At 33.5% G+C, this 23,203-nt stretch overlaps 1 protein-coding gene across 3 annotated transcripts; it reads left to right on the top strand.

The window, feature by feature from the left end:
* The first annotated feature begins 10,892 nt into the window (after nucleotides 1–10,892).
* LOC145789193 (G-type lectin S-receptor-like serine/threonine-protein kinase At4g27290) lies at nucleotides 10,893–22,863 on the top strand. Of its 3 annotated transcripts, none has more exons than XM_082880061.1 (9): nucleotides 10,893–11,209; nucleotides 11,517–11,594; nucleotides 13,590–19,116; nucleotides 20,168–20,311; nucleotides 20,417–20,574; nucleotides 21,349–21,559; nucleotides 21,783–22,020; nucleotides 22,091–22,241; nucleotides 22,348–22,863. In XM_082880061.1, exons 3-9 carry the CDS (start codon nucleotides 17,862–17,864, stop codon nucleotides 22,651–22,653), a joined length of 2,463 nt encoding a protein of 820 aa, XP_082736187.1. In that variant the 5' UTR covers nucleotides 10,893–11,209; nucleotides 11,517–11,594; nucleotides 13,590–17,861; the 3' UTR covers nucleotides 22,654–22,863. The 3 variants fall into 3 exon arrangements, with proteins under 3 accessions (XP_082736187.1, XP_082736186.1, XP_082736188.1); XM_082880060.1 differs by lacking the exon at nucleotides 10,893–11,209 and adding an exon at nucleotides 11,252–11,287 and having other exon boundaries at nucleotides 11,496–11,594; XM_082880062.1 differs by lacking the exon at nucleotides 10,893–11,209 and adding an exon at nucleotides 13,215–13,296 and having other exon boundaries at nucleotides 11,496–11,594.
* The last annotated feature ends 340 nt before the right edge of the window (nucleotides 22,864–23,203 follow it).

Raw genomic sequence — 23,203 nt, 5'->3', positions numbered from 1 at the left:
ACAGATACTGGAAGGTGTGATTTGACGCTCGAGCGGCAACTCCTACGCTCGAGCGCATCTCTGTTTCTTCGTATGCAGTTTTTGTTCAGTCCGCTCGAGCGGGCTATGTTGAGCTCGAGCGGAGATCGCGATTCAGATTCCTATTTAAAGCTGCTAACGTTGTTTTGTTTGGTACGGTTTTCCTAGATCTGATCAAAACAAACTAGGGTTGTGTTTAAAGTCTTCTTGGGAGATTTTTGAGAGTTTTTCTTGATGTCTTGAGAAGAGTTCTTCACTCAGGATCTAAAATACATACATCAAGGAGTTGGTTTCTTTAAATTCAAGAGAGAGTTCTCTTCGGTGGATTCCGAAGATTCTAGCATATAGTTTCGAAAGGTGTTTGATTCTATATGTGGGTGAGGTTGTGGAATCAACTTCAAGATTGATCAGTTCCGAGATGAAGTCGTGAAAAAGAGTTACAGAAGATTCGAAGACAGATTGACTAAGTTGGGTAATTTGTAAGATATCTTTGTAATCTTTTTACTTCAGTAGTGGATTGATTTATGGCGTTTCGCCCGTGGTTTTTTAATCACAGTTGGAGGTGTCCAATTGTGGTTTTTTCCACGTAAAAATCTTTTGTGTCGATTTATTATTTAATCTGACAAAACAAACAATCTAAATCACTTTCGTAAGTGCTTGTTGATTTAGATTGTGTGTTTTGGATTTTTGGGATCTGGAATATTTTAATCTTGATCTAATCACGAATCACTTAGATTTTCAGATTAATTTATTTATATAATTATATTAAAAAATTAAATTAAAGTGTAATTATCTTAAATATCTATAAATGATAAATATAAATTTATATAATTAATTAACGAATCTAGAGAGAGGAATGCGTTGGGCCACGTGTTGGCCAACTGACGCTATAAGGAGGTGGTGATTCTGGAAAGAAGGAAAAGAAGGAAAGAAAGAAGAGAGAAAGGAGGGAAAGAAAAGAGAGAAGGAAGGAAAAAAATAGAAGGTGAAAGGGTATTTGATAGTGGAAAAAAAGACTGAGATATTAAAGTTAAGGTGAATTATATTATACCTTGAGTCACTATAATATATTTTACGTATGTTTTGACTTACTATATTTATTTTATACAAGTTATGTTTTAAAAGTTATAAATTATATTAAGTTATATTAATATTTCAGTTATGTGGTTTAATTTCTGAACTCTATTTGTTAAAATGAAACCCATGGATATGCTTGTTTATATTTTAAAGAATATTTGACTATAACCTTATAAATAATTATATTTTGTAAGTACCACATGGGAGTCCCACGCTTTGGGGTATTTAAATAACTACTGGTCTCTGTTTGACCACTTTGTGGTCCTCTGTTTGTCATAAATCCATTGACCTCTGTTTTGTGCGGAACAAAGTGTTGTACAAAGCTAAGTGCTACACTATTATGGGAGCCACCTTTAGAGTTCGTACGAGCCACCTTTTGAATCTGTAACTCTGTTCTGACTGTCACTTCTGTGACCTATGTTCTGTTCTATTCAATACCGTGGTTATGGTTATATCCTTACATAATTTCGGTATTTCAGTTTCTGCCACTTAAATAATTTGTTTACCAAATTATCGTGGTTATGGTTATTTATTTACATAATCAGTTTTGCTACTTAAAGGATTATTTGTTCCAACTAAGTTATCTTAAATGTTTTGGCTACATAACTATCCATGGTTATTTCGTGTCCCTTATACTCTTGGTATAATATTTCTCACTTTGTCATGTGCTTATAGCTGTTTATCAATTTTTAGAAAATAATGCAATTCAGAAATAGCTTTTGGAAAGGCTTAGATACGGGGCTGCGAAATAGACACACACAACACTTTTTTGATATTTTTTCTATGTAAATATTGGCCTTTTTGGTCAATATATTTTGTAATAAAAATAGAAACTCCTATGATTATTTTGGTACCCTTACTTAAATATACTTTCGCTCGCGTTTATTGATTTGTTTAAGAATTGGCCGGAGGTAATTTCAGTTACTAGCTATCACGATACTTAACCCTTGGGTACGGGGAGCGGATCGTGACAAATGGTATCAGAGCAATGGTTAAAAAAAAAAAAATTATCATTAGAGCATAGGACACATGAACATTTAAGAAGTAGGATAGCGGGTAATTAGTACCTAAATATTATATTTTGTTAGTCGATTTAATTATATTATAATTTTATATGATTTTATATATATATATATATATTAATTTTTTTTTTTGTGTGAATAATTTGTGAAGGATAATAGATATAATTTATATTTATTATAGCAAAAGAAGGAAAAGAAACAAAGGATGTCGGGCTCAAGCACCCACAAAAATTATAATATAATTAAATATATATAATTTTCAGTTCACTATTCAAAAAAAAATTTATTTCGACCTTTTATAAAGTGGATTCAAATTTTAAATATACTAATTTTGAAACTATTTCCCCAATGAAAAGTTCATCTCAAATTTTTTCGACTCTTGCATTTGATTTTGTCATTGTGTTCTCATTTTATTTTTTTTATTTATTTTTATCGTAAACAAAACAAGTGAAAGTTTTTTAAAGTCACCAATTGTTCCTCATTTTGGTCCAAATTAATTTTTGACAACTAGACAGTGTATTATTTTTGGTAAAGTTCTTTTTTGAGGTAATATTTTCGATCAAATTAATCATCTAATATATATTTATCAGAGTGCGCAGTGGATAGTTTACGCACCTGACAGATTTCGAGGATGAAATTTTAAAGGGATAGAAGATTGTGACAACCCAGATTTTTAATTATTCTGTAAAATGTATACTAATATTATTTAATTACAATTGAAAAAATATATGATCTATTTTGTATTATTATGTGTAATTTTGTAAAATAATATAATTATTATGAATTTAGGGATCAAAATATAAATAAATAATAATAATGAGTGTAATAGTAAAATAAGTAATTAATTTTCTGTTGGTATACAATAGAGTGTAATTTAATTAAAGATTAATTTATTTATATAATTATATTAAAAAATTGAATTAAAGTGGAATTATTTTAAATATCTGTTAATAATAAGTATAAATCTATATAATTAGTGAACGAATCTGGAGAGAGGAATTGGCCAACTGACGCTCTCACCTCCTTATAAATAAGGAGGTGGTGATCCTGGAAAGATAAGGGAAATAAGGAATAAATAAATAAGGAGGTGGTGATCCTGGAAAGAAAAGGAAAAGAAGGAAAGAAAGAAGAGAGAAAGGAGGGAAAGAAAAGAGAGAAGGAAGGGAAAAAATAGTGGAAGGCGAAAGGGTTTTTAATAGTGAAAAAAAAGACTGAGATATTAAAGTTAAGGAGAGTTATATTGTATTTTGAGTCACCATAATATATTTTACATATGTTTTGACTTACAATATTTATTTTATACAGATTATGTTTTATAAGTTATTATAAATTATATTAAGTTAGATTAATATTTCAGTTATGCAGTTTAATTTTTGAACCCTATTTATTAAAATGAAATCTATGGATATGTTTGTTTATATTTTAAAGAATATTTGACTATAACTATATAAACAATTATGTTTTGTAAGTACCACCATGGGAGTCCCACGTTTTGGGGGACTTAAATAACCACTGGCCTCTGTTTGACTACTTTGTGATCCTCTGTTTGTCATGGATCTATTGACCTCTGTTTTGTGCGGAGCAAAATACTATATGGAGCTAAGTGCTACACTATTGTGGGAGCCACCTCTAGAGTTCGTACGAGCCACCTCTTGAATCCGTACCTCTGTTCTGACTGTCACTTCTGTGACCTCTGTTCTGTTCTATTCAGTACCGTGGTTATGGTTATATCGTTACATAATTTCTGTATTTCAGTTTCTGCCACTTAATTAATTTGTTTGCCAAATTACCGTGGTTATGGCTATTTATTTACATAATCTCAGTTTTGCTACTTAAAGGATTATTTATTCCGACTAAGTTATCTTAAATGTTTTGGCTACATAACTATCCATGGTTATTTCATGTCCCTTATACTCTTGGTATAATATTTCTCACTCTGCCATGTACTTATAGCTGTTTACCAATTTTCAGGAAATAATGCAATTCAGAAATAGTTTTTGGAAAATCTTAAATGCGGGGCTGCGGAATAGACACACACAACATTTTTTTGATATTTTTTCTATGTAAATATCGGCTTTCTTGGTCAATACATTTTGTTATAAAAATAAAAGTTCCGATGATTATTTTGGTACCCTTTCTTAAATATTACTTTTGCTCGCGTTTATTGATTTGTTTAAGAATTGGCCAGAAGTAACCTCAGTTACTGGCCATCACGATACTTAACCCTTGGGTACGAGACGCGGGTCGTGACAATATCCACTCGTCAAAATCGATTGGCTCGAACCAATCTGTTACAAAATATACGGTTTTAATGATCTAAGTAGATGGATGTGAATATATTTTTTTCCAATCCATCTAATACTACAGGAAATCGGGAATTTCATGGCATTTAATTAATGACGTTTTATTAAATATTACTTTTTCTAACAATTAACGGTATTTTTTAAATGTCGCATTTATTGGGGGTGTTTGGTGGGGCTTTTTTGAGCCAACATATGGCTTCTGGCTTTTAAAAAGTTATTTTGGATTGTTTGGTTAAACTTATTTTAAAGAGTTTATGATTCTAACAACTTATTTTAAGTCAAAAAAGCTGATTCTGAGAAGCTGCTCACCCCTTACTTTTGATTATCACATTCTGCTGTGGACATGTTAATTCACGGTTATACCCTTAGATTTTTTTTATTTTTTATTTTTTTTAAAATAGAAAAAGACCCAAATGGACTATAGAATATTATTATTATTATTTTATGAGAAATGTAGACAAATAGGGTGTGTTTGGTAACGTTTACGTTTTTAGTTTATATTTACAAAAATTTTATAAATTGGTTTTTGTTTATTTTTTGTTTATTTTTAGAAAAACATAAACTACAAACACGTTTGGTAATTGACAAAATGTTTAAAAAATTTTAAAAATATAAAAAAGAGTGAGAAATGGCAAGTGGCGGCGGAAGACAGTGATGGAAAGTGATGACGGTGGGTGGTGGGTAGCTGGTGGTGGTGGGTGGGTGGGTGACGGTGGCGGGTGGTGGGTGGTAGCGAGTGGGTGGTGGTGGTGGTGGTGGTGACGGGTGGTGGCTGGTGGCTGGTGGCTGGCGGATGGCGGGTGGTGGTGGGTGGTGGTGGATGGGTGGTGATTGTGGGTGAGTGGGTGGGTGACGGTGACGGGTGGTAGATGGTGGTGGTGGTGGCAGGTGAGTGGCGGGTGGGTGGTGGTGGCGGGTGGTGGTGATGGGTAGGTGGGTGACGGTGGCGGGTAGTGGGTGGTAGCGAGTAAGTGGTGGTGGTGGTGGTGGTGGTAGCGGGTGGCGGGTGGTGGTGGCAGGTGGGTGGCGGATGGCCAGTGGTGGCGGGTGGGTGGTGGGTAGTGATGGTGGGTGGGTGGGTCACGGTGGCGGGTGGTAGCGAGTGGGTGGCGGTGGCGGTGGGTGGTGGTGGTAGGTGGGTGGCGGATGGCGGGTGGTGGTGGGTGGTGGGTGGTGGTGGCAGGTGGGTGGCGGGTGGGTAGTGGGTGATGGTAGTGGTGGTGGTGGGTGGTGGCGGCGGGTGGGTGGTAGGTGGCTGGTGGTGGTGGGTAGCTGGTGGTGGCAGGTGGTGGTTGGTGGTGGCAAGTGGGTGGTGAGTGGTAGTAGCAAGTAGGTGGTGGGTGATGGTGGCGGGCGGTGGATGGTAGTGGTGGGTGGTGGTGGTGGTGGCTGGTAGTGGCGGGTGGTAGTGGCAGGTGGGTAGTGAGTGGTGGTGGCAAGTGGTGGTGGGGGATGGGTGGTGGTGGTGGAAGACGGTGGTGGAAAATGGTGGCGGATGGTGGCTAGTGTTGGGTGGTAAAAAAAAAAAAAACTCAAAACTCAAAACGGAAACACATTTTTTGTGTTTTCATTTTTTGGCCAAATTTATAAACTGAGACCACTGATTTATAAATAAAAAATTTTACCAAATAAGTTTTTATTTGAGTTTTTAAAAATTTTATAAATATAAACAGAAAACTGAAAGTGAATAATAAAAAATAGGGTAAATTACATTGACACCCCTGAGGTTTATATTTATTACAATTCCCCCCTCACCTTTTGGAAATTACATCCCCTCCCTGAGGTTTAAAGTTTCATTACAGATTACTCCCTCCAGCAATTTAATTTTTTTAAATACCAATTTTGCCGTCACTGGGTAAATTACATTGACGCTTCTCACATTTTAGAAATTACAATATCTTTCCCAAGGTTTAAAATAGTATTACCAATTGCCCCCTCAGTTAGTATTAGTTAAAAAAAAATTAACTGAAAAAAGAAAATTAATTGAAAAAAAAAATTGTTAGTCAAATTTTTAAATTTCTGTTTAAAAATCAACGTGAGTTTTGAATAACATATGATAAAGAAAATTTTTAATGGTGAGTTCTGAATAATATATGATTGTGATGTCCCAAAATTTGAGGACATCATAATAAGGTTTAAAACTTAAAATCAATTTTCTTAATTAAGAATCCTCATCAATGTTGCCATCAAATTTACCATCATCCATTAATTAACAACACAAAAACTAAAAGTTCTTAAATTTCAACTCCAGTCAAACTTAAAATTTTGTCTTAGTACACAAATAAAAAAAGAAACTAGAGAAAAACTAGAAAACTCAGAAAAAATGGTTCATGGAACTTTGGCACGCTTCAAGCTAATCAGGGCTGAATGTTTTCTTCCAACACCTCGGTGTTTCCTTCAGTTTCTTCGGTACCTGGCATGAAACGCCAGGGCAACGGGAATGCCAATGAGCGACGAGCTCAATAAGATACTACAACTCGAAATAACCACCCCGATAATAATACTCACAATTAATGAATAATGTGTAGTAACAGAATAACAGGTAGCATTTAATAAGTATAACAAGAATGTCATCAGTTGAAATAATAACAATAGATAATAAACAAAAAAATGACAAATAGAAGTAGTATTTCATCATAAGGAAAATGCCTACTTTTCTTTTTAAATTCTCATAGATTTAGTTTATCAGATAAGTTTAAGTAACTTCCCGTGGAGCATTATTTCCACTCAACCGCTAAGTAATGGCTACGGGAAATTCTGACTCCCCCTTGGTCAAATATTAAAATGTTACTTACTGTAACTACCAATGATGCCCACGCACCAGGGTTATGTACCCGAGTTGTGACATCACGGTCTGCCCCAAGGGAACGGTCTATGTTGTGACACCTGCACCACCAACCTTATATCGCCTACACCGATAAGAGCCAAAATGTTAGGATTCGCAACTCACTTGTGCAAGATTCTAAACCGGGCTCGCCCCATCTCTTTTAAATTTTTAATGTATCATCGGCTCAATTTCGTGTTTCTTTATTTCGTCGAATTCACATTTTTATGCATGTGCGAGTTTTAGTTTGAGAACCACAGTGACATAATGTTTATATAGCACAACACAATCATATATGGCAACAAAAATAAATGTGATAGAGTGTCTTAGGAATCATCACAAGATTTCTTAAGAATTCACACACTTCTTCTTTCAAGCACTGTATGGTCAAACAAAAAAAATTTGAAACCCATACTAAACAAAGTTCAACCATTATAATATTTTAACTGGTGTTAGTTTATCGAATTAGGAAAATATTTCGAGAAGAATACCATGGCTAAAAATGATTTGAAAATAGAGAAATAATTTTTGGAAGAAAACTGGTTTTCTAGGACAGTGAGTTACTTTAACCTCCAACACAGGTGTTCCGTATTCGAAAAATAAAAAACAACCTCAAACGGTGTCGAAAAGAGGCATGGTCAGAATGGTTTGCTAAATTTTTGAGTTTAGAACATATTTCCAGAAGAGTTTGAAGATTGAAAACCAGTGGAAGATGGTCAAATAATTTTTATAAGAAAACTGGACAGATTCTGTCACATTTTGGAAAAATTGGCGTTTCTCTCTCAATGCTTAATAACAAATTATGAAATCATTTGAAAGGTAACTTAAAAATCTAACTTTGCCGATTTGAATCACTTGAAAATTCATTCTATGAAATAAAACGGTGACCTGGTAAAGTCAGCATTGCTGTTGCCTCCAAACAGCAATGAAGTTAAAAATATATTCAGGCCATGAAACGTTGTCAAATAATTTTCTTCAATATTCTAGCACCATGAAAACATGTTAAACTAACTCTAGTAGTTTCAGATTTTATGAAAGTGCTCTCATGAGTTTGTTTAGGGTTTATTCAAAACGGATTAAAAATTTGTTTTGCTAGAAGTTCATTAGTTTGCGAAAAACACACTTTGTATTCACCACGAATCACATGCAAGACTAAAAAAAATGCTTCTTACTATTATTCCCATGTGAAACTCTAATCCTTCATATTTACTTTCATTAGTAATAACAGAAAATAATATTTATGACGAGTAAACACAAATTCATAAGCATGCAAGATTAATTAAACAATAGAGAATATTTGAACACATGAGGAGCAAAATCAGTAGCTAAACCATCTAATCCATGCTAGTAAGAAGGACATAAATCACATAATCATAAGATTATCATTCTATCCAAATGTAACATGCATTGAGCATTTGTGTATTATCAATACACACTCTTGCATATTTTTAATGTATAGATTTAGTTAAGAAAAACATTTAAGGGAGGATAGGGTTGAGTATTCTTACCTCAATGAAGGAAGAAAAATCCCAAGTGTTGAGCCTTTCTTCCCCTCTCTTCTCTCATTTCCCTCTTGCTTTCTCTTCTTCTTTCTCTCCACTCTTTTCTTTCACAGACGTGTGTATGTATTATGGCTGATGGTGAGGTCCCTTTTGTAGGGAATATGGGAGGAACTTTTTGTTTTATTTTATTATTTCCTTTCTTTAGCTAAAAAAAAAAAAAAAATTTCTATTTGCTTGGAATTGTCATCCTATGCCATGCTTACTTCTCTAGGGATGTTGAGTGTGAAATTAGGAAAACAAGCATGCCTTGCATGCAGCAGAGCAGCCTAGGAAAAAAGAAGTGGCAGTCAGCCATTTTTTTTTTTGCAATTTGACCCTTTTTTTTTTTGAATTGAAATTGATGCCAATACAATATTAGTATATATATATATAACCCTTTATTTTATTTTATTTATTTATTTATATTTTTTGTACAAAAATAAAAATCAATTGAATATATATATATAACCTAGTCACTTAGATATTTTGCTCCCTATTATTCTCTTACTAACTTAGTTATTATTTGTTTAACTTATTTAGTTTCCACAACTATATTTAGATATAAATTTTTTTTTATCACAGAAAGATAAATAATTTTTATTTAAAGGAATATAATATTGGTATTAACCATGATGCTATTAACATTATAATTCGATAATTTAATAATCACTGTTAACTGACTTAATATTATTATTAATCAAACTAATTAATTGTCTAAAAATTCAGGTCGTTACAATGATAAAGAAAATTTTTAAATACATAAAATTCGATCATAATTAGATATAACTTTTTTACATGAGATATAAGCTACATGTATAGATTCCATTTCATATAATAAATTGTGTTTAATTCTATAATTAAATTATACAAAAATATTATATGGTAAATTTTGAATACAATAATGCCTTGCCTTGTTTGCAGTCATTAATTGATGGGAATGGAATTGCCAATGTGCAACAGCAGGATCACCTTAGTCGCGGCCAATGATGCATTGGTCATGTAATTAAAAGTTGAATAATACCATAATGATCATAATTTTTTGGGTTAATTGCACTTTAACCCCACCAATTAATTCTGAATATGTGGCCCTGTTTGGTAGGGCTTATTTCTAACTTATTTTAGCTTTTAGCTTAATTTAAGTTATTTTGATATGTTTGGTTCAGCTTAACAATATAACTTATAGTTTTTTGTAAGTCAAAAATCAACTTATTCTTTAAGTGGGAGGGAGAAACTTAATTTATAAGTCAAAAATCAGTTTATGTTCACAGCCATAAGTTATAAGTTGTTAGGCTATAAGTTATAATCACTTTCCCACAGTTCTACCAAACGGAGCCATTAACTTATCTGATCAACTTCAAAACATTATATTTTGTCCCTTCAATTATCAAAATTACTTCACTTTCATCCTACATAGGATGAGAGCTTTTGTATAAATTTTAATAGTTGAGGGTCTAAATGTATGATTTTAAAATATAAGAAATGATAGTTCAAAAAATAAAGTACAAATTTTCTATGATGGTTAAAAATTTTCTTTATCATATATTATTCAAAACTTACTTTGGTTTTTAAACAGAAATTTAAAAATTTGAATAATAATTTTTTTTTTCAATTAATTTTTTTTTCAATGAATTTTTTTTCAACTAATACTAACCGAGGGGACAATTGATAATGCTACTTTAAACTTTGGGGAGGGGATTGTAATTTCTAAAATGTGAGGGGTGTCAATGTAATTTACCCAGTGAGGCAAAATTGGTATTTAAAAAAGTTAAATTGCTGGAAAGAGTAATCTGTAATGAAACTTTAAACCTCAAAAAAAGAGATATAATTTCTCAAAGATGAGAGAGAATTGTAACAAATATAAATCTCAAGGGGTGTCAACATAATTTATCCTAAAAAATAAAAATTAATTAAAAAAATTACTTCACAACTTATTTAACAAATATTACTCAACAATTTAAATCTATAAATCCAGCAACTACACCAAAATTAACAACTTTTAATTAAAATTATAACCTATAATCTATTTAAATATAATCTATAATCTATTTTAACAGCCGTTATTAATCAAATGGATTGGTTTTATGAATCGAAGGCGCTTGGAAACGCCTCCAAATCCTGTCTCTCTATGAACCCTGTTTCGTCTCTCCAAACCTTTATTTTGAATACCCACCGCCGTCTCCAATATGAAGTTCAAATTTTATTCACTTTTTTTTTTAAGTTCAAATCTATCACTCACTGAAATCTCTCACTCTCTTGCTCTCTCTGGTCCATGAGTATCGAATCAATATGAAGTTCTCTCTCTCGATTCTTCTTCAGCTCGATGATTCATCTCAGAGCGATTGCGATTTCGAAGTTTGATTTGGAGCACCGTCGTCTACAATCTCAGAAAAACCAATCGAATCCTTCAAAATGTGTTTCAGCTCCGTGATTTATCTCAATGGTGGTGTTCTGTTTGTGATTTATCTCTGTGGATTTGGAACTCTTCGTCTCCTTCGATCAGAGGTTAGTGCTTTTGGTCCTTTGTTTTACAATCTCAGAACTCTAGATTGTGCTTTCGGTCCTTTGTTTGGTTGCTGAGAAAACTGGGAAAAAATTATTAAAGAATATAAATCTGGATTGTTTTCTTCTTTCATGCACTTGATTTTGCTGTAATTTCAGTTCTATCATTCATTTGAGATTCAAGTTTATGCTCTGTTTCACTCCATTTCAGTGACTGTGGTGGTAGAAATAGGTGATTTATCTCAGTGGTGGTGTTCTGTTTGTGATTTATCTCTGTGGATTTGGAACTCTTCGTCCTCTTCAATCAGAGGTTAGTGCTTTCGGTCCTTTGTTTTACAATCTCAGAACTCTAGATTGTGCTTTCGGTCCTTTGGTTGGTTGCTGAGAAAACTTCTCATTACCTCTGAAATAACTTCATAAATTTGAAGAAAGTCCCTTGTTCTCTGCTTTTGACTTCTCACTTTCTTCCCATGCTTTGATTAGGGATACCCTTTTTTAACCAGTTATGGACGAGTAAATTTATTCATTTTCCAAGTTTATTCAGCTCTAAACAGTGTAATTCTCAAGTTTTGTAGGTAATTTATCTAATGCATCACAATATATTTTGTGCTTTTAAGTGCTGTAAGAAAAAAATTTGCTCCAAAAGTAATGGTCCGGTCCCCTGCATAACTAATACCACAGCTTCTATGTAAAAAAAGAACAACATGATTCACTTCACTGGCTTTTCATCTCCAGATTTTGCGATTGTGACTGATTTGTAGTCTGACTGAAAATCTGACACCATTAAAAGAATGCCAAAAAATATGAAGCATTTTATAATTTCTTTTTAACCATTTAGATCTGGAGGAGTCAATATATGGTTGACTCGCTCAAATTGAACACAGAGAGAGAGAGAGTGGAACCTGGAATGGCTTGATAGGCATTAGCATATGGTTCGGAGGCGCCTGGAGGAGGAGCAGGTTGAGGGAAGCCTATGACGGGCTGAAAATGTAGCGTTATCAGATGAGATTAAATCTGGTGGCTTTGGTAATGTACAATGAAGATTTGTGGATGCAAGGGTAAGGAAGAGTGATATGATCAACATAAATGGAAATGTTGGGGAAAGAGAAGACCTAAACTTGACATGAAATGTGGTACTAAAAGAGGATATGAATTTATTAATCTTTAAACCACCCTATTTGACCATCTCTTACACCCAACCACCTCCATAATTCCTAATTTCCTCTCTCCATCCCACCATTGCTATGCCTCTCCAGGCCACATTTTTATGATACTTCATCTCCTCTATCTACTTTCTCTATGTGTTGTTCTCTCTGTAACCTGCTACACTTGCAATAAGATCAATTTGAGCACACTAGAGGCACCACCTGAACTGCCAACCCAACACTGCTGTCACTTTCCCGGATCAGACCTATCAGAACACAACCACCATCACTGAAACTCACATCACCAAAATCTTCACCTACCATTTCAACAATCCATTACCAAAATCTCTGTATCTACCTTCATCGACAACCTTACCAGCTACTTGTTCCATTACCTTTTACAACTTAGATTATACTCCTTGCTCAAGTTGTTCCTCAGCCATTGCAGCCAGCCTCCAAGTCTCCAACTATCACCAAAAGTTGGCATTGCTTTCTAAATTAGCTCAGCTTTGTTAACTTTCATTTCCTTGAATCACTACAAATCGTTCAGAAATTTATGTTTCTTTTTGTTTGATTTCTACAGCTCATTCTCTCTTCAAAATCATGTTCACTAGTTTCAAAATCGCTGAAGGAATTTTGGCAAGCTTACAAAAATGCATATTTTAGCTTTGCCAAATTCATATTCATTCTCTCTTCAATTTTCTTTTGCTATGTATTTTTTCATCATATAATTTTTGCAAATCATATTCATTCTCAAGTTTTTCGTGGCATTTGGAATGGGACAGATGTTGCCATTAAAGTTTTTCTTGAACAAGATTTAACTGTTGAGAACATCGAAGACTTCTGCAATGAGATATCTATTCTAAGGTTTGTTTTAATTGATCTATTTGCAATCGTAGCTTCTCATATTTCCCCTCCGAAACTATGTTCTTGTCCATGCGATTGGCTTTTTCTTTTCTTCTTTTCATACACAGCCGTCTATGCCACCCAAATGGTAATGCCCTGCATTTGTTTGATCAACTTAACTCTGCCATATTATGTTTACACTTTACACTGTAGGATTTGTGAATGGAAAAGACACTCAATTTTTTTCTTTTGATGTTCATATCAGAAATAATTATAGTGTAGTGATATGAAGAAAATAATACATTTTTTTGCAGTTATTTTATTCGTTGGTGCTTGCACAAAGCCTCCTCGGCTGTCCATGGTGACTGAATACATGGAAATGGGATCATTGTCATGGTTATCAGAATCCCGATCCGGATCTTACGATCCTATGATCTTACGATCCATTTGAGTGCAATCGATCCGGATCGTGTAAAAAACTCCTTATAGGTAGGATCTTTCGAACCTGGTTGTGGGATTTTATAGGATCATGGAATCCCGATCCGAATCTGATCCTATCCGATCCAATTTACAAGCCTTGTTTTGTATTGTATGACATATTTTGTTGTAAATTTTATATTTGTTGTCTAAATATCAATTTATGTTGTCAAAATAAATAATAAAAATTAAGTAGTATTGAATCAAATAGACTAAGAAAAACAAACTAGGAAACAAACATTCAAATATTGCGGTAATTTAAGAAAATTAAATAGTCGGAAAAACAAACTTAGCTTTAGTGGAATCTAAGAAGGGTAAGATGATTGTAACTTTATCCCAATTTCTGGAGAAATTATTTTTGTGACTCGAATCCGCTCCACCAGTGATGCTAATGACAAACCCTATCATTCGACTAAGCTACTCTTTTGAGTTCTTAACCTATTTTCATATCCAATTTTGTTAAATATTTTTTCATCACTTTTTATGCATTATTCTACATTGTAAAGTATTTTGTTATAGAATTCTTCTTATTCTTCACCTTCTTTTTTGATAAAATACAGAACTTTTACCATCGAGTTTTCTATTGCATAATATTATATGTACATTTTACATGGAGTATTATATTTTTCACAATATCTTCACTTCTTTTTAATAAAATATAGGTTCATTTTGTGTATACTTTATAAGAAATATTTATTTAAATTAAATTATTATGTAATTTGTCTTTTTCGGTAGGATCTTACGATCCTCGATCCGATTCTACGATCCGATCCTATAAACACCTCCAACGATCCAACGTAGGATCCCGATTTTAACAACCTTGATCATTGTATCATTTAATCCATGTGAGTGGGCTGAAAAAGAGACTCAGCTGGAGAAGGAGAGTGAAAATGATATGTGATATGTGCAGATGCATTTGACCATCACCTTTTCCGTTGCACTACCTCAATGACATCGCACATTTATGTTGGTACTACTGCTAAATAACTTATGGTTGCTTTTGGAGCTCAGTATATTTTCTAATGCATCTAGGGTGCCAAGTGTGCCTGCCAATGGATCCATTTTTATCCAAATCCGACCTGATAATTAATTGGGTTGCTTATTTTAATTCATTATATTACATTAATATTATCCTTGGATCTTGAATTTGATTAAAAAAAAGAGGAAAGTAAAATGATTTTTTACTTTCCAAGTCCCAAACAGTAAAACAAAATTTGCTTGTATATTCTAACGTGCATCTTTGAAAACTTGTGATACATTAATCTTTCCATTTGTTTTACCTAAACAAAAGCTTGTCAAGTTCTACAGATACCGCTAAATCTGAATGAAGGCTTCGATAGAAATACTGGGCATATTGTTTGACATTGTTTTTGTTTCTTATGTTTTCATTTTTTGGAAGGCATTGAAATTTGATGTGTAGATTTTTCTCAATGGCTTGTTTGTTTCATCGCAAATTCTATCAAAGAGTAACTGGTTGCCCTGATCATGTGTATGTATTTTGGAAGTTAGCTTTGGGATTCTTTCCTTCTAGTTCAATAGGCTAATTTGAATATTTAGAATCATATAGAAAATTTAATTAAAACTTGATTTGAATCAAAATAATTAGAATAAATTAATTAGACTTGATTAGAATTAAGTTTAATTAAATTTAATTCTAATCAAGTCTAATTAATTAGCTCTTGTTATGTGATAAAATCTTCTTGTTAGTACTGCTTCAAGTTTTAAGTACTGTTTATAAGTATTGGGTACAAATTTTTCAATTTGTATTTATTTTGGTGAATCTGATTGCAGTTTATGTTCTGATGCATGCATGTAGACCAGTGAATACTATATCTTCTATGCTAAAACATGATTTTTGGATATGTTATTTTGTGGTTAATGTTAAAACATGATTTTTGGATATATTATTTTGTGGGTAATAGTAAAACATCATTTGTGGATAATGGTGATTGAATATTAAATTGAATGGGAAAGTGAATTAATGTTGCATTTGATATTTGAATAAGAGTTATTATTTCATATTAGTGCTATTGAGTTTTATTACAGTATTTTTTTAGTTCAATCACATAAAATTAGCATAATTTTTTAAAAAAAACGAAAAAAAAAGAAAAAGGATAATCACGGCGTTTTTTACGCCACTTAAACCCTAAATACTAATAGTTAGATTTTAGACGACGTTTAAAAAACATCGCTAAATATCATAGTGACATTAGGACATTTGGCAGCGTTTTTATCAATGCCGCCTATACTAAAATAATGACATTTTTAAAACACCATAAAGCTATAGTGATGGTTACGTTTTCGACATTGGGTATTAAACGTCACAAAAAGAATTAGCGACGTTTTTTTGTATCTATAAACGTTGCTAAATGATTTTCCTACAGTATAAGTTTGGACAGATAGCGGATGAGAGGTTACTCGGCCTAACTTGATTTGCCGACACTGCTGAGAAAATAAGGTTATGTTTTGTGTGTTAAAAAATGACCTTTATTTAGTAATTATATTTACTATTTATGAAATATGAAAGTTAAATTTTTACTGTAAAAAATGAACAGTAGAAAATTTAGGGCACATAATAGTGAAAAATTATTGAAAAATAGTTGGAAAAAGCCCAAAATAGTAAAACTCGAACTGTCAAATCAATCCGTATTCACCCGCACGACTAACTCAATTTGCATCTGCTAACTAAGAAAACCTGCACGGCCCGCTCAATCTGCATCCATTAACTAAAAAGATAGATGCAGATTATTTTTTTCAATCCGCTTTAAGTTCAGAAGAATGGTAGTTGAATGGCCATCCGACCCAACTCAATATGCGGGCACCGTAATCCAAAATATATCTTCTCATTATAATTGGATTCATTACAGTTACATCCAAAATTTTGACAGAGATGCAGACAAACTGTAAGAGAATAACATTTGGAAAAAACAAAAAAAAATCCTTTGCCAAAAATTCATGTGTTCGGGTCCTACTGCTTCATAGTTGATGTCATTTTTTTATTTTTCTGAAATTTTGGAACTACAAATCCATAATTTATTTATTTTTTCGATTTACCCTTGTGTGTGTGGCAAACTTATAACTTGGAACCCTAGAGTTGTACATTCAAAAAGGGATTGGATTTGGAATATCTAATTAGATGGTTCAGTTTGATGTTCTTTTTATGATCCAAACATTTTATTTTGTAACTTGAATTTAATTATTTTATATTGAGACTCACATGTAAAATGAATTTCAACCATTTTTTTTCGCTTTTTCTGCGGTTTTTTTAGGGTAAATTTTATGGGTACCCAATAAGATTACAAAAAACTTTGATTGTTTTGCTCGTGTTGAAAATTTGATCTTTGGGATGCTAGGTGTAATTGAAAAGTAAAATTAAAAAATATCCCTCTATCAATTTTTAGACAATTAGTTACATTAGTTTATTTAAGTTATTTTTGTCTAATAAATTATAAATAAAAGTTGCCCAAAAAGTGTTGCTCAGACTTCCTAAATAAAATAAAAATAAAAATTATAAGGAAAAATTATATGAGCTCAGATAAGATGTACACGAGGGAGGACTCGGCGTCAAATTTGTGCCATGCCTACCATCTGTTTGTTAAAATGTTTGTGTAGAGGTCAGTATGTTGATTGCTTTGGTGTAGATTTTGGGATTTTTGCATGTGTTGTTGGGTGTTTTGTGGGGTTGTGGTGTGGTGCATATGATTTTTGTTATATTCTGCTTCATTTTCTTCTAATACAAGTTGTTTCTACGCTGATCAAATTGACCAAAAAAAAAAAAAAAGAGAAGAAAGAGAAAGAAACACTGGTCTGTGTAATTTATAACTGTTCCTATGTCATTTGTGCTTGTTATGAACATTAGAGTGCATTAATCTCTACATGTGGAAATCCAGGTTGTTGATTTGACGCAATGACTAAGATGTGAATATAGTCCAAATTAGCATTAAATTACTTCAATTCCAAGTCTTTTTAATTGATTTCCTAGTCCAAATGAACGGTGGTAGGTTAGTAACCATAGAAAAGTCTAACTGAAGACTTACTGTGCTGTAAGAGTTCTTGAGTTTTCATTTATAAAAACAAATGAATTTCATGAATTAGACATTAGACTATCAATGGAAGGCCTCAAAATACCTTTCTTGTTTTTCTCTTTATTTTCCATCTCAACAATCTCCAACGCAGTAGACACCATAACCAAAACCCAATCCATTACAGGCCGTAATACCATTGTTTCATCTGGTGGAAGCTTTGAGATGGGTTTTTTCAGCCCTGGCAATTCCCAGAATACATACTTGGGAATCTGGTACAAGAAAATTTCTGTTAAGACTGTTGTATGGGTTGCCAACAGAGAAATTCCACTTGTCAATTCGTCAGGCATCTTAACAGTAATCGACCCTGGAATTCTTGCCCTTGTCAATGGTGCCGGCAGTGTCATTTGGTCTCCCAATGTGACAGGATCCACACAAGACCCTGCTGCACAACTTATGGAGTCAGGAAATCTTGTGGTGAAAGATGTGAATGATAATATTTTGTGGCAAAGCTTTGATTATCCATGTGACACTCTTTTACCAGGCATGAAGCTTGGCAAGAACTTTGTAACGGGCCTTGAGCGTCACCTCTCTTCCTGGAAGAGCAGAGATGATCCAGCTCAAGGTGAGTTTACATACCGGTGTGATCCTCAAGGATACCCACAAAACATTCTGAGTAATGGTTCTGTTGAGCTGTTCCGAACTGGGCCATGGAATGGTCTCGGATTCAGTGGGAATCCAAGCCTTAAACCAAACTCCATCTACACATATGGATTGGTTTATACCAAGGAGGAGGTGTATTATGGTTATCAACTCATCAGTTCAGTTGTTTCAAGGTTTGCTCTGAATCATAATGGTGTTATGCAGCGCTTTACATGGATTGATCGAACGCAGAAATGGGTCCTTTACCTGTCTTCACCAACCGATAACTGCGATAATTATAAACTATGTGGTCCAAATGGTAAGTGTAATGATGAAAAGTCGCCAGTATGTGGCTGTTTGAATAAATTTGTGCCCAAGAACCAAACGGAATGGGGAAATGGAGATTGGTCTAATGGGTGTGTTCGGAGGACACCATTAGATTGCCGTAACGGAGATGGGTTTCTCAAGTATTCGCGATATAAGATGCCAGACACACGGAACTCCTGGTTTGACAAGAGCATGACCCTGAGGGAATGTGAGATGATGTGCTTGAAAAACTGCTTTTGTATGGCTTACGCAAATTTAGATATAACAGGCGGTGGAAGTGGTTGCTTGCTTTGGTTTGAGGAGTTGATTGATATGAAAGAGTACAGTGAAAATGGGCAAGATATTTACATAAGGCTGGCTTCCTCTGAGTTGGGTAAGAATTCATACTAAGCACAGATTAATTAGATTATATTATACATATGTAAGAATCATAGTTAAATATGTTGAACACTAACATTTCTTCCTCAAAACCTTCCTCTATGTTACATTTCTACCACTACAAAAAATTAAGGTTTTAGAGACCAAAATTTAGGGATAAAATTATTTTTTAGGGACCAAATATTTTTATTGTGAAAAGTATTGTTATTATTTTTAGTAACGAAAATTAGATATTAGTGATGAATTATTATCTTTTTAGGACCAAATTTTTTGTCTCAAAAAATAAATCATTTTGAGACCAAATTATCTTATCTCTAAAAATGTATTTATTAATGACATTTTTAAAATTTTGCCACTAAATCCTTATTTTTTACTTTTTGAGACGACCTTTTAGCGACTATCTTCACGATGATAGAAATTGGTCCTTAAATGTCTTTTGTAACAAAATTTTCACTTTTATTTGTGGTCTCTAGAACTCTAATGTATGTTGTAGTATACATCTAACTACAGTTTAGCAAAAAGAAGTGTCCATTTTGGTTTTTATCTTGGACTTTGATTCTTGTTGTCAGTGTGTCTTGAATTCAATCCAAATGATGCTTATTTCCCATCCTTGGCCTGCATGGATCGATCCTATAGGTTCAACTTCCTATTTGTATTGTATTTGCGTCTATTTTGACATGATTGGATTATTTCAAGGTTCTAGGATTATCTTGTGAACTTCTGTAAATAGGCTGTTGAGAGAGAGAGAGAGAGAGAGAGAGAGAGTGACTTTACATCGAGTGTAAAACTCTTCCGTCATTTTTCGCCCATAGACATAGGCTTATAGGCAAACTACATAAATCCTTGTGTGGTTATGTTTTTATTCTGTTTCAACTATTTTCTCACCGCCTTTTCCATAACAACTTCAATATATAGGAAATGTTCAAAGGTTTGGAATCTAAAGTCTAGCTTCATGGGCAAAAAAAAAATCATTTAAGTTTGTTCTTTCATGGTTGTATTATCTAACTGACTTGACCATTTTTGTTAATGGATTGAGGATTCAATAGTCCAACAAGATGGCATCAAAGGCAAGAAAAGGGAGATAGTGGCAGTGGCATTGGCATTGTTAATTGGACTTCTTCTGATAGGCATGAGCGTAACCTTGTATCTCCAAAAAATGAAAAGGAAGAATTCACAGCTGAACAAAGAAGGTATATGTTCGATGTGTCATTCTGTGGTAAAGTCTGTAATGGTATGTTACTTGTTAGAACTAATTTTCTCATTGTGTTTACAACCATTTCATCCTCACTTTGCAGGAAATTTGATGAACAACCTTGAACAAGGTTGCACTGACAAAAGCCAGAAGGAAGATCTAGAGTTACCATTGTTTGACTTTGCTATAATAGCTAATTCCACTAGTAACTTTTCAATCAACAATAAGCTTGGAGAGGGTGGATTCGGACCTGTTTACAAGGTAACCATGTAAAGACACTCTTATGTAGTCATGAAGCCTATGTAGAAGCCATAAAACCATTCAAATTTTTTATCACTGCTTTTCTGTAAGGCTACAAACACTTTTTTTTTCAAGGAAAAGTGCATACAATGTTGTGCTACAGCAGGCTACACCACTGCATTCATTTCTGTGTGTGGGCCCACAAATTTTGTGTTCCTATACTTATTGTTCGATAAAACCTTTCAACACAGAACTCACTATTTTGAATGTAAAATTTTGATAAATACAACTGCTTTAGAATTTTATTTTTGAGTTTGCTGTAATGAAAAATGATTAAGACTAAGCTTTTGATTAGGAGTGATGGGAATGAAAGGTAATCTTATTTAAAATCTTATAGAGAAGCTCTAACTCCGTAAATCCTCTCCATCTGTCCACTCTCCACACTCACCCAAACATAGTAAAACATTCACTATCCTTTATTACACGACGAAGTTGTTATTGGTGGTTGCAATATTTTTTTCTTTCAGTTTTTAGAAAAGTCAATTGGTTTGATGCATCTTTTCTCACATATGAAACTTCATAAATGTGTGTAATTATGTCTTTTGAGTATGTATTTGGTATTGTTGTAAAATAAATCACTAGTCATAATTGCACATGTTGGGAGTTGGAACAATGTCAGCCAGAGCAACATATTAAAAAAAAGGTAGGTTAAAGTCATAATAATTAGTAAAGAAAAAGGGTGCTTTCTTTTAAGTTTTAAAAGAACATTCTAACAATTATAATGGTAATTCTCAGGGTATGCTGGAAGGAGGACAAGAAATAGCTGTGAAGCGGCTATCAAAGAATTCTAGCCAAGGACTTGACGAGTTCAAGAATGAAGTTATTTGTATTGCCAAGCTTCAGCACCGAAATCTTGTGAAGCTTCTAGGATGCTGCATTCAAGGAGAAGAAAAGATGTTGATCTATGAATACATGCTCAACAAAAGCCTGGATTACTTTATTTTCGGTTTGGCTCTCTTGAAACTATAATACCATTCCACAACTATTTTCGGTTTGGCTCTCTTCTGATTTATTTGATTATGGGAACAAAATTATATGTAGTTTGTATTACATGTGCATTTGCATGAACTTGGGTCTTCCAAAATTTGGGATTTTCCATTGAGGAATCCTGTTAAATTCATGCACCCGATTAGCAGGAGCATGGACTAAACCAAACAAAATTTTGATAGATCAAACCCGAAGCACATTACTGGATTGGCCAAAGCGCTTCCACATTATTAATGGAATATCCCGGGGCCTTCTTTATCTTCATCAAGATTCCAGGCTAAGAATTATTCATAGAGATCTTAAAGCAAGCAATATTTTGTTGGATATTGACATGAACCCAAAAATATCAGACTTTGGAATGGCTAGAAGTTTTCAGGAAAATGAGACTGAAGCAAATACAAACAAAGTGGTTGGAACATAGTAAGAATCTATACAGCATGTTTAGTCTATTGCTTCAAAATCTAGTTCTTTATTTAACTTTTTTCTGCAGTGGTTACATGTCTCCAGAGTATGCAGTGGATGGGTTATTTTCAGCAAAATCAGATGTATTCAGCTTTGGCGTTTTGGTGCTAGAGATTGTGAGTGGGAAGAAAAACAGAGGTTTCTATCATCCAGATCACCATCTCAACCTCCTTGGCCATGTAAGCATACTTAGTTTAGAAGTATTCTTATATTCTGTCTTAAATCCCGCTTTCTCCCCTATTCCAAAACATTCACAACTGTGTGATTGTGTGAGCATTTGTTCAGGCATGGAGACTCTACAAAGAAGGTAGGTCATTGGAATTGATTGATGAGGCTTTGTGGGACTCATGCTATCTAACTGAAGTGTTGCGATCAATCCACGTGGGTCTTTTATGTGTGCAACAATCTCCAGAGGATAGGCCAAGCATGTCATCTGTGGTTCTGATGTTGGTTGGTGAACGTACATTGCCTCAGGCCAAACAACCCGGCTTCTTCACCGAAAGGAATGTTCTTGAGGTGGTTGGTTCGTCAAGCAAGGAAGCAATAGGTTCAGTCAACGAAATCACCATTACTTTGTTGAATGCTCGATAGAAACATACACTGCATTGATGCAAATTATATGCCCCAAAACCTATTTAAAAAAAATGAAAATCTTCACTTTTGTAAAAGACTACAGTATTTCTTTTCATCTACTGGGTTAAGTTTTATAAACTAGTTCCTCTTTTTAGAGTTCAGGCTCTTTTAGTTAAATTTGCTACCATGTACAATTTGAAAGCATAATAAATGTTTCTTGTTACAACATGTTCATATGCACATAATTAAATTAGAGAAGTATGAAGAATATACATATATATTGACATGGTGAGACCTAACTATGGTATCTCCATTTTGTAGTATTCTCATTGTATGCACTATTTGTTTTAGCAGAAAATATTTTCTTATATTTGGATGTAACTTGAAACTAATAGACTAGTGGGAGTGAGGTGGCGTTGACATCATTTTAATCTAAAAAACATTTTTCATGTTTCAAAAGTAGAAAATATTTTCTATCAAAGTAAGTTTGTTTTTCTGTTGATTATAAAAAATATTTTTTCTTGACTTTCATTAAAATATTTCCACTCGAAACGAAGAGAGATGCACT

This window comes from Camellia sinensis, chromosome 7 (assembly GCF_055761805.1).
Source record: "Camellia sinensis isolate YWXY chromosome 7, ASM5576180v1, whole genome shotgun sequence".
Classification (NCBI taxonomy): domain Eukaryota; kingdom Viridiplantae; phylum Streptophyta; class Magnoliopsida; order Ericales; family Theaceae; genus Camellia; species Camellia sinensis.
The sequence above is the reverse complement of the archived record's forward strand: the minus strand, read 5'-3'. Positions and strand labels throughout refer to the sequence as shown.

Excerpts from the sequence above, each read along its gene's own strand:
- LOC145789193 (XM_082880061.1), top strand. The coding sequence starts at position 17,862 with ATGGAAGGCCTCAAAATACCTTTCTTGTTTTTCTCTTTATTTTCCATC. Across the intron at positions 21,560-21,782 it reads CCTGGATTACTTTATTTTCG|ATCAAACCCGAAGCACATTA; the intron begins GTTTGGCTCTCT and ends AAATTTTGATAG. Across the intron at positions 22,021-22,090 it reads AACAAAGTGGTTGGAACATA|TGGTTACATGTCTCCAGAGT; the intron begins GTAAGAATCTAT and ends TTTTTTCTGCAG.